The sequence below is a fragment of the Macaca nemestrina genome, chromosome 5, assembly GCF_043159975.1.
Source record: "Macaca nemestrina isolate mMacNem1 chromosome 5, mMacNem.hap1, whole genome shotgun sequence".
Classification (NCBI taxonomy): domain Eukaryota; kingdom Metazoa; phylum Chordata; class Mammalia; order Primates; family Cercopithecidae; genus Macaca; species Macaca nemestrina.
In genome coordinates this window covers 153,809,418-153,820,613 of record NC_092129.1, presented here as the reverse complement: position 1 = coordinate 153,820,613, position 11,196 = coordinate 153,809,418, and the positions used below count along the sequence as shown (strand labels likewise).

At 50.3% G+C, this 11,196-nt stretch overlaps 1 protein-coding gene across 3 annotated transcripts; it reads left to right on the top strand.

The window, feature by feature from the left end:
• Nucleotides 1-201: 201 nt before the first annotated feature.
• On the top strand, nt 202-3,715 carry LOC105491570 (HLA class I histocompatibility antigen, A-24 alpha chain). 3 transcript variants are annotated; one of them, XM_071096019.1, is made up of 8 exons: nt 263-462; nt 592-861; nt 1,105-1,380; nt 1,977-2,252; nt 2,355-2,471; nt 2,919-2,951; nt 3,080-3,127; nt 3,296-3,715. In XM_071096019.1, exons 1-8 carry the CDS (start codon nt 390-392, stop codon nt 3,298-3,300), a joined length of 1,098 nt encoding a protein of 365 aa, XP_070952120.1. In that variant the 5' UTR covers nt 263-389; the 3' UTR covers nt 3,301-3,715. The 3 variants fall into 3 exon arrangements, with proteins under 3 accessions (XP_070952121.1, XP_070952119.1, XP_070952120.1); XM_071096020.1 differs by having other exon boundaries at nt 202-861; nt 3,296-3,632; XM_071096018.1 differs by lacking the exon at nt 3,296-3,715 and having other exon boundaries at nt 249-462; nt 3,080-3,234.
• The last annotated feature ends 7,481 nt before the right edge of the window (nt 3,716-11,196 follow it).

The window sequence follows — 11,196 nt, the reverse complement described above, 5'->3', positions numbered from 1 at the left end:
GAGTGACGGGGCCCATGCCCAGGGGTTCTCCCTGGTTTCTCAGACAGCTCCTGGGCCAAGACTCAGGGAAACAGTGAGACAGAGCGCTTGGCACAGGAGGAGCGGGGTCAGGGCGAAGTCCCAGGGCCCCAGGTGTGGCTCTCAGGGTCTCAGGCCCCGAAGGCGGTGTATGGATTGGGGAGTCCCAGCGTTGGGGATTCCCCATCCCCGCAGTTTCTCTTCTTCTCACAACCTGCGTCGTGTCCTTCTTCCTGGATACTCGCGACGCGGACCCCGTTCTCACTCCCATTGGGTGTCGGGTTTCTAGAGACGCCAATCAGCGTCGCCGCGGTCCCGGTTCTAAAGTCTCCACTCACCACCAGGACTCAGATTCTCCGCAGACGCCCAGGATGGCGGTCATGGCGCCCCGAACCCTCCTCCTGGTGCTCTCAGGGGCCCTGGCTCTGACCCAGACCTGGGCCGGTGAGTGCGGGGTCGGGAGGGAAACGGCCTCTGCGGGGAGGAGGGGGGCCCCGCCCGGCGGCGGCGCAGGACCCGGGGAGCCGCGCGGGGAGGAGGGTCGGGCGGGTCTCAGTCTCTCCTCGCCCCCAGGCTCGCACTCCATGAGGTATTTCTACACCTCCGTGTCCCGGCCCGGCCGCGGGCAGCCCCGCTTCATCTCCGTGGGCTACGTGGACGACACGCAGTTCGTGCGGTTCGACAGCGACGCCGAGAGTCCGAGAGAGGAGCCGCGGGCGCCGTGGGTGGAGCAGGAGGGGCCGGAGTATTGGGAAGAGGAGACACGGATCTCCAAGGCCAACACACAGACCTACCGAGAGAGCCTGCGGAACCTTCGCGGCTACTACAACCAGAGCGAGGCCGGTGAGTGACCGCGGCCCGGGGCGCAGGTCACGACCCCTCCCCATTCCCCACGGACGGCCCGCGTCGCCCCGAGTCTCCGGGTCCCAGATACACCCCGAAGCCGCGGGACCCCGAGACCGTTGACCCGGGAGAGCCCCAGGAGCCTTTGCCCAGTTTCATTTTCAGTTGAGGCCAAAATCCCCGGGGGTTGGTCGGGGCGGGGCGGGGCTCCGGGGACTGTACTGACCGCGGGGGCGGGGCCAGGGTCTCACACCTTCCAGAGGATGTATGGCTGCGACCTGGGACCCGACGGGCGCCTCCTCCGCGGATATAGCCAGTACGCCTACGACGGCAGGGATTACATCGCCCTGAACGGGGACCTGCGTTCCTGGACCGCCGCGGACATGGCGGCTCAGAACACCCAGCGGAAGTGGGAGGCGGCGGGTGTGGCGGAGCGGTTCAGAACCTACGTGGAGGGCGAGTGCCTGGAGTGGCTCCGCAGATACCTGGAGAACGGGAAGGAGACGCTGCAGCGCGCGGGTACCGGGGACCACGGGGCGCCTCCCTGATCTCCTGTAGATCGCCCGGGCTGGCCTCCCACAAGGAGGGGAGACAAATGGGACCAACACTAGAATATCGCCCTCCCTCTGGTCCTGAGGGAGAGGAATCCTCCTGGGTTTCCAGATCCTGTACCAGAGAGTGACTCTGAGGTTCCGCCCTGCTCTCTGACACAATTAAGGATAAAATCTCTGAGGGAATGAAGGGAAGACGATCCCTCGAATACTGATCAGGGGTTCCCTTTGACACCGGCAGCAGCCTTGGGCCCCGTGACTTTTCCTCTCAGGTCCTGTTCTCTGCTTCACACTCAATATGTGTGGGGGTCTGAGTCCAGCTCCTCTGAGTCCCTCAGCCTCCACTCAGGTCAGGACCAGAAGTCACTGTTCCCTCCTCGGGGAATATAATTTTCCACGGAATAGGAGATTCTCCCAGGTGCCTGTGTCCAGGATAGTGTCTGGGTTCTGTGCTCCCTTCCCCACCCGAGGTGTCCTGTCCATTCTCAAGATGGCCACATGCGTGCTGGTGGAGTGTCCCATGACAGATGCAAAATGCCTGCATTTTCTGACTCTTCCCATCAGACCCCCCCAAGACACATGTGACCCATCACCCCATCTCTGACCATGAGGCCACCCTGAGGTGTTGGGCCCTGGGCTTCTACCCTGCGGAGATCACACTGACATGGCAGCGGGATGGGGAGGACCAAACTCAGGACACGGAGCTCGTGGAGACCAGGCCTGCAGGAGATGGAACCTTCCAGAAGTGGGCGGCTGTGGTGGTGCCTTCTGGAAAGGAGCAGAGATACACCTGTCATGTGCAGCATGAGGGTCTGCCCAAGCCCCTCACCTTGAGATGGGGTAAAGAGGGAGATGGGGGTGTCATGTCTCTTAGGGAAAGCCGGAGCCTTTCTGGAGACCTTTAGCAGGGTCAGGACCCCTCACCTTCCCCTCTTTTCCCAGAGCCGTCTTCCCAGTCCACCATCCCCATGGTGGGCATCATTGCTGGCCTGGTTCTCCTTGGAGCTGTGGTCACTGGAGCTGTGGTCGCTGCTGTGATGTGGAGGAGGAAGAGCTCAGGTAAGGAAGGGGGGTGAGGAGTGGAGTCTGAGATTTCTTGTCTTACTGAGGGTTTCAAGCCCCAGGTAGAAGTGTACCCTGCCTGGTTACTGGGAAGCACCATCCACACTCATGGGCCAACCCAGCCTGGGCCCTGTGTGCCAGCACCTACTCTTTTGTAAAGCACCTGTTACAGTGAAGGACAGATAGATCACCTCGATTTCGGTGGTGATGGGACCTGATCCCAGCAGTCACAAGTCACAAGGGAAGGTCCCTGCTGAGGACAGACCTCAGGAGGGCAGTTGGTCCAGGACCCACACCTGCTTTCTTCATGTTTCCTGATCCCGCCCTGGGTCTGCAGTCACACATTTCTGGAAACTTCTCTGGGGTCCAAGACTAGGAGATTCCTCTAGGACCTTATGGCACTGGTTCCTTTCTGATATCTCAAAGGACATTTTCTTCCCACAGATAGAAAAGGAGGGAGCTACTCTCAGGCTGCAAGTAAGTATGAAGAGATCCTTGGGATGTTGTGGTTGGGGGCCCATGGGGGAGCTCACCCAGCCCACAGTTCCTCCTTTAGTCACATCTCCAGAGGGATCTGACCAGGTCCTGTTTTTGTTCTACTCCAGGCAGTGACAGTGCCCAGGGCTCTGATGTGTCTCTCACGGCTTGTAAAGGTGAGACCCTGGGGGGCCTGATGTGTGGGGGGTGTTGGGGGGAACAGTGGACGCAGCTGTGCTGTGGGGTTTCTTTGACTTGGATGTATTGAGCATGTGATGGGCTGTTTAAAGTGTCACTCCTCACTGTGACGGATATGAATTTTTTCATGAATATGTTTTCTATAGTGTGAGACAGCTGCCTTGTGTGGGACTGCGAGGCAAGATTTCTTCACGCCTTCTCTTTGTGACTTGAAGAACCCTGACTTTCTTTCTGCAAAGGCACCTGAATGTGTCTGTGTTCCTGTAGGCATAATGTGAGGAGGTGGGGAGAACACCCCACCCCTGCGTCCACCATGACCCTCTTCGCCATGCTGACCTGTGTTCCTTCCCCATTTATCTTTCCTGTTCCAGGGAGGTTGGGCTGGGATATCTCTATCTCTATCTCAACTTCATGGTGCACTGAGCTGTATCTTCTTCCTTCCCTATTACAATTAGAACCTGAGTATAAATTTACTTTTTCAAATTATTATCATGAGAGGTTGATGAGTTAATTAAATGAGAAGATTCCTGAAATTTGAGAGACAAAATAAATGGAAGACCTGAGAACTTTCCAGAGTCCATGTGTTTCTTATGCTGATTTGTTGCAGGGCAGGAGAGTAGATGGGGCTGTGCCCAGTTTGTATTCCGGCCACCATGGGCTTTATGTGGTCACTGCTTGACTGAATCATCTTTGCTCCTTCATTGTCCTTGGCCCTTCAGTAGAACCTTGTCCCACCAAGACCTGTGATCACAGGGAGTTGGATGTCACCTAGGGCGGTCCCTGCATACAAATCTCCTTGTGGTATCAAGAGATAAATTTTCAGACCTGTCCAGATCTTGCCCTCCTCCCAGGGCTCTTTCCTGGATTGTATTTTCCATCTTGTCTCCAATCGTTTTAAAGGAACCGGATTCTGAAATTTGCAGAGAGGATGGGTCCCCTAGTTTCTCATCACAGGTAACCTTCTGTTGGAACTCCTCTTCTGCTGTCCCACTCATCTTCCTGCCCTGAGTTGTAGTAATCCTAGCGCTGGCTCCAATCCAAACTCATGGATGTATAAAGCAGAGTCTAATTTAGATTCATATGTGGTTGGAAAATTGTACCCATAAGGCTAGGGTTATTGTTCCTGAAGAGAAAAATATGGTTGCGTGCTGCAGTGTGCAGGAGGGTTGGTGTGGGAGGAGGGGGAAGGAAGGGAGGACGCACAAGCAGCCCTGGTGAGAAAAGCACTGGCGGCATCGATGTCCATGTGAAATGATGTTGTTCTTTAGCTGCCACGAAACAACATTTGCCCTGAGGCTACATTAATAAAAATATTGGCTTTAGAATAGGGAGGTGCTCTGCAGTGATCATTCATTCCACTGACATTTGTTGTCTGCTAGGGATATGACTGCTTTTGCATTTAGAAAACATCATTAAAGTAAAAACAGAAAAATTTATGGCATTGTGGTGCATACATTCTAGATGCAAGCTTGTCCAACCCGTGGCTCATGGGCTGGATGTGTCCCAGGACAGTTTTGAATGTGAGGACGTTTTTGCTTATCTGTGGCGGACCTGAGACCTGGAGTGGGTGCACCGGCCTCCCTCAGGATAAGGAGTGAATGCTTTAGGAACCCTCCTATGCAGTGACCTGCAAAAGATAGAGGCCACTGTTACTGTGAGAACCCAGAGTAGCAGCCAAGGGGGCTCGGCCCTCAAGGAATTGTGGCGAAGGTTAATAAAAGGTGGAGTCCCAGGGTCAGAACAGATGGGCGGCCAGCGAGGGCACTGCTTCATATCTATGATGAGAATGCAAGAATTGAGGAGCAGGAGGCCGAGGGTGTTTGACCAAATACAAAGTCATGATCCCAGTCTCAATTCCTAGACTTCAGCCAAGTTTCAGATTCAGAATCCACAGTGGGGCTTAAGGAGGCCAGGAAATAAACCTGGACACACTATGGCCCACAGTGGGACCACTGGGTCCATAAACCCAGTCCTGGTTATCTCCCCATTCCCCACATGCATAATTGGCCTTGATGCACTGGCAACTTGAGTCACCCCCACACTGCGTCCCTAGTCTGGAGAGTAAGGGCTCTCATTGTGCTGAAGCCCAAAGGGAATCCTCTAAAACTTCCCTCATCCCAGCCAAGCCAGAAGCAATATTGTGCCAGGGTGGGACTTGTGGTGGGTACTGCAGGTATTGTAGGGGTAGCATTGCCATTAGAGAGCTGAAGGATGGGGGGGGGTTTGGATTTTGGATTGCCTATTATCTCCATATAATTCAGCCATCTGTCCCTGAAAAAGCCTGATAAAGCATAAATGGAATTTCTCCAGATTTGACCAAGTAGGAGTCCTGATTGCAGCTGCCATGCTGGCTGGATATCACTGCTTGGGGAGATTAATAAGGCCTCAGGCACATGGCAAGCAGCTGTGGATTTGGTGAGTGCATTCCTTCCCATTCCATTTAGAAAATGGATATGGAATGATTCACATTCAAATGGGATTTATAATACATTTATTGATAGCTTGCCTCAGGGCTACCTTAACTCCTCAACCTTCTATAAATATCACCTTAAGAGACCGGGGCAAATCAGACATATCACAGAATACTAAATCTGCTCCTTTCATTGGCAATATCACATAGATCAGGATGGAAGAGCAAGAGGAGGAAAGTACGCTGAATTCCTTGGCAAAACATGTGCACTATGAAAGGTGAAGATAAACCTTACAGAGCTTCAAGAGTGGACACGGCAGTGAAGTGTTATGAGTCCAGTGGTTAGGGGCATGCAGGGCTCTCCCCTCCAAAGTAAAAGTCAAACTTGCATCTTGTATCCTCACCAGAAGGAAGGACGCACACTACCCAGCCTCTCTGGGTTCTGTCAACACCACATTCCACATCTAAGTATATTGCTTTGGCCCACACTCTGGGTGATATAGGAGGAGGCCAGCTTTGAGTGGGGCCTGGACAGGAAAGGGCACTGCCGCAGACCCAGGCTGTGGTGTAGAGAGTCACCATCCCTCAGACCCCTGGTGCTGGAGGTGGTGGTGTGGTGTGGGGAAGATGCAGGATGGGGTGTGGGGAAAGATGCAGGATGGAGCTGAACCAGGCATCAGTGGGAGAGTCAGAATGCAGGGCCTGTGATCTGGAGTAAGGCCATGGAATCCACGACAGAGAAACATGCTCCCTGTTAGAAGCAACTTTTAGCATATTACTGACCCTGATAAGATAGAATGCTTGATCATGGGACACCAAGCAACCTGTGATTCCAAGTGCCTGTGTGTATTGGCTTCTATGTGACCCACAGAGGCATAGATGGGACAGGCCCAGCAGGATCTGTCATGAGATGAAAATGGTCCATGTGGGTTGAGCCTTAATTCCATGTTAACACCCACAGAAAACACCCAGCCCTGACGTGGCCCTGAATCACCAAACAAATTGAAGATAAATTGAAGTTAGCCAGCCGGCATCATGGATCAGCCCAGGTATGACAGGAAGCACTGATAAGTGGATAAACACAGTGGCAGAAATGAGGCTACAAGTGGGTCCAGCAGCACTGACTCCCCCTTACCAACAACCGTCCAGCTGCTGCTTCCTCTGAATACTCTGCTTATGAGCATTACAGACCAATGATGGGCCCCATAGGGCACTGTTTCTTCAGGTAACTGACTAGCCCCTAAGTGACAAGTTGAACAGCTTGAGCCCCATCCATCCTGGAAGGGCCAGGGGTTCATCCTCACAGGGAAAGGCACCTATTCGATGTGGTGTGATTTTCCTCTCTGCGTTCACACCCTCAGCCAGCATCACTATCTGCATTCCTGATCCACTGGCTCAGAATTTCAGTACATTATCTGCCCACGGGACACACCTCAGAGGGAAGGGGATGAAGTGTGGGCCATGACCATGGGAGCCCCTGGTCATATCAACACCTGTGCCTCCCATCAACACCTGCACCTCCCAGGGGCTGTCAGCCACACAGTCATGGACAGGTCTCTACAGGCACAACGCAGTACCAGGTTAGATGAAACCCTCTGAGGAATGGGTGCCATCTTTCAGGATGTGGTGCATGCATTGAATCACACATGTCTCTATGGTTCTGTGTGTTCAAAAGTAAGAATACGTGGGTCCAAAAACCAAAAAGTCGAAGCAGGTGTGGCTCCATGTCTGATCCCTTATATTCACCACCACGGTGATTTTGCACTTCTCATCTCCAAAATCTGGACTCTGCAGGGTAGGAGGTCCTGGTTTCCCAAAGGGGGCACCCTGGCAAGGAGACAAATGGGAGTCCATGGAACTACACATTTTGGTTGCCCCCAGGGAAGTTTGAATAGAATGTTCCCAGAAACAAGCAGGTAAGAAAAGGAGGAGGCAGGGCTGCTATCACACAATGAGGGCAGCAGAAGTGTGTGGAAACCAGAGGTCCACGTGGGGACCTCCTGGTTCCCCTCGTCCCATTGTTCAGTGTGAGCAGAAACATCCAGCAACCCAGCCTGAGAGGGTTTCCTATTCAAGAGCCCAGACCCTCAGGAAGGAAGGTTGAGTCACACTCCTGGGTAATCTCCTAAGGCTGTGCTCTGTGCTCTGACACCCTCAGTAGCATTGGTGCAGAAGCCCTGCTTCCCCCATAGGCTGTTCCCAGCCAGTGACCGCTAAGGCGCAGCAGGCGCACTAAGGCAGGCCGTTTCTGGGAGACACGGGACTCCTCTGATGGCCAACTGTGGCTGGAGGACTCCTCCATGGCCTTGCTCAACCCTCCTTGGATTGTCCGTGCTCTAGGATGCGTGGAACAAACCTTCTCTCCTTCTGTCCAGCACTTGGGGTCACACTTGCATCTTGGTCTGCTGCCTTTTCTAGGGATTTCTGGCTCACTTCCCATATACCCTTACAGGTGTGTTCCCTCATAAAATGCCACAGACTTGAAGCTCATCTTGGCATCTGCTCCTTGGAGGACTTGGACTAAAAATAATTTCCATCTGCACGTCAATAACTCTTACTTATTCCAACTTGTAAAATCCTTCTCTTTATCCAACTTCTGCCACCCTCATAGAACTGATTTTGCTTGTGTTTGTAGTATCTCTTTGAGTTAACAGGTATTTTTTGTATTAAGCCACTAAATTTTTAGGTAGTTTGTGACACAGTAGTTAATAACTATTAAGGCTTTCTGAAGTTTCTATTATTCTGTGAATATTGTCCACATCTCTTTTAATTTGTTGCATTTTAATAATGTTAGCCATACTTGCCGTTTCCAGTCCTTTCCCACTATTCTTTATTGAAACTTTTTATTTCACCTTTCTCTGTCCTTCCTTCCTTCTTTCCTCCTTTTCTCCCTCAGAGCTTTCTCCCTCCCTCCATTTTTTTCACAAATGCTATGTGGTTAGGCTAAAAGGAAGCATTATTTTAATCTTATGCTAAAAGTATAATGCCATAAATTATAGAATAAAAGTAAAGAAAAGGAAGCTATTAATGGAATATGAAAAAATGCCTAAGGTGATTCTGTAGCCAAGACAGTGGTTTTTAACATTTAATCTCCACCTTCAACTGAATGTTTTCAGAACACCTGAGCAACATGAGCTCTTTCCCATTCTTGGTACAAGCACTTGGGAAATCAATTAGCCTTATCTAGTATGATTAATATCCACGCACCAAATAATCCCACCATCTGCTCCTGAGCATATACTCTGGGGATATTCTTGGCTATGTATCCAGGAGACGTGTACACCAATGTTTATGGCAAAAACTGGAAACAATCACATATACATCAATGGGAATTAACAAAATTGTGGTATAATCGCAAAAAGTAAAACTTTAGCAGTGAAAATGAATGAAGGCGGGCACGGTGGCTCACCCCTGTAATCCTAGCACTTTGGGAGGTCAAGGCGGGCAGATTGCCTGAGATCAAGAGTTCGAGACCAGCCTGTAATCCCAGCACTTTGGGAGGCCGAGGTGGGTGGATCATGAGGTCAGGAGATCAAGACCATCCTGGCTAACACGGTGAAATCCCATCTCTACTAAAAATAAAAATAAAAAAATTAGCCAGGTGTGGTGGCAGGTGCCAGTAGTCCCAGCTACTCGGGAGGCTGAGGCAGGAGAATGGCGTGAACCCGGGAGGCAGAGCTTGCAGTGAGCCAAGATCTCCCCACTGCATTCCAGCCTGGGCAGCAAAGCGAGACTCTATTTAAAAAAAAAAAAAAAAAAGAGTTCCAGACCAGCCTGACCAACATAGTGAAACCCCATCTCTACTAAAAATATAAAAATTAGCCGGGCGTGGTGGCAGGCGCCTGTAATCCCAGCCACTTGGGAGGCTGAGACACGAGAATCGCTTGAACCAGGGAGGCGGAGGTTGTAGTGAGCTGAGATCGTGCCCCTGCACTCCAGCCTGGGCAACAAGAGAGAAACTCCATCACAAAAAAAAAAATAGACAAATAAAATAAAACAAAGAATTAAAAGGAAAAGCACCATCCTGCATCAGAGATAACTCTCCTACACATAACGTGCATCACAGAAGAATAGATATAGTGTGAGTTCTCTGTATGGGGAAGTTAAAAAAAAAAAAAAAAAAAACAGATCAAACTGTGATTTGGGTATATATATACTTATTGTAAAAATCTTTAGTGACAGTGCAAAGGAATAGTAAATACAAGACTCATGACAGAGGTTCCTTTTGGGGGATGGGATTGGACAACAGTCTAGGGTGGCTTCATTGGTTCTGTCTTTTATGCCAGGAGGGGATGCCCAGGTGGTTAGTTACTTGATCGTAAAACTTTGTTTATTTATTTATTTAGTCTTGCTCTTGTCGCCTAGGCTGGAGTGCAGTGGTGTGATCTTGGCTCACTGCAACCTCCACCTCCTGGGTTCAAAGGATTCTCCTGCCCCAGACTCCAGAGTAGCTGGGATTACAGGCACGTGCCACAACTCCTGGCTAATTTTTGTATTTTTAGCAGAGACGGGTTTCACCATGTTAACCAGGCTGGTCTCAAACTCCTGAGCTCGGGTGATCCACCCACTTTGGCCTACCAAATTGCTGGAATTCCAGGCATGAGCCACTGCTCCTGGCCCACACATCTTTAAAGTGGCATTTTTCAAAATGCACCATGTGTGCCTTTCCTGATTGATTATTTGGAAACGAAAGATAAAGGAATATACCAAAGTTCACCACAAGGATCCTCAGCGATAACTACTCATGGTAAAACAAAGCCGCAGCTGGCTGGGGGCGGTGGCTAAAGTCTGTGATCCCAGCACTTTGAGAAGTTGAGGCCGGTGGATCACGAGATCAGGAGTTCGAGACCAGTCTGACCAACATGGTGAAACCCCGTCTCTACTAAAAATACAAAAATTAGCTGGGCGTGTTGGTGCACACCTGTAATCCCAGCTACTCAGGAGGCTGAGGCAGGAGAATCGCTTGAACCTGGAAGGCGGAGGTTGCAGTGAGCTGACACTGTGCCACTGCACTCCAGCCTGGGCGACAGAGGGAGACTCCATCAAAAAAACAAAAACAGAAACAAAAACAAAACAAGCCACAGCCAATTGTAAGGAGCCACGTGACAGAGAGGACCCAGATGCCATGAAAAATAGCCTTGGCTAGAAATAGGTCATTTGATCCTTGGCTAATTGACAGCTCTCTACATTTTCTGATATACAATCTTCAATCTGATGTGCAAGGCAATTGTATCTTGCAAAGAATTTGAGAATTTGAAATGTTGCTCACATAATTAAACTTTTACAGAATCGTAAAAAAAAAAAAGCATTGTTGAACAAAATAAATGAAAAGACAAAGGAATAACTGGTAAGGAAATAGCAATAAGAACAGAAAACACAAAAGAGCTGCTTCTAAAGCATTGTTAGAAGTACAAAATAACTGCATTTTTCGGAATCATACTGGAGTCCAAATCACTTCTACCACATCTAATTTAAAAACATAGTGAAAGATGTTAAACTAATTATAGGATGTCCACTGAATAACCAGTTACTGAAAAATCTTGTTCCTAGACTGGAGTTAACCATTTCTGCCTACTACATCAAACCAAATCATTGTCATGATGCTAAGCTAGGGTATAGGCAGAGATGTGAGATTCA

Coding starts and splice junctions, on each gene's coding strand:
- LOC105491570 (XM_071096020.1), top strand. CDS start 390: ATGGCGGTCATGGCGCCCCGAACCCTCCTCCTGGTGCTCTCAGGGGCC. Junction 1,381..1,976: donor GGAGACGCTGCAGCGCGCGG/GTACCGGGGACC, acceptor TCTTCCCATCAG/ACCCCCCCAAGACACATGTG. Junction 2,952..3,079: donor GAGCTACTCTCAGGCTGCAA/GTAAGTATGAAG, acceptor GTTCTACTCCAG/GCAGTGACAGTGCCCAGGGC.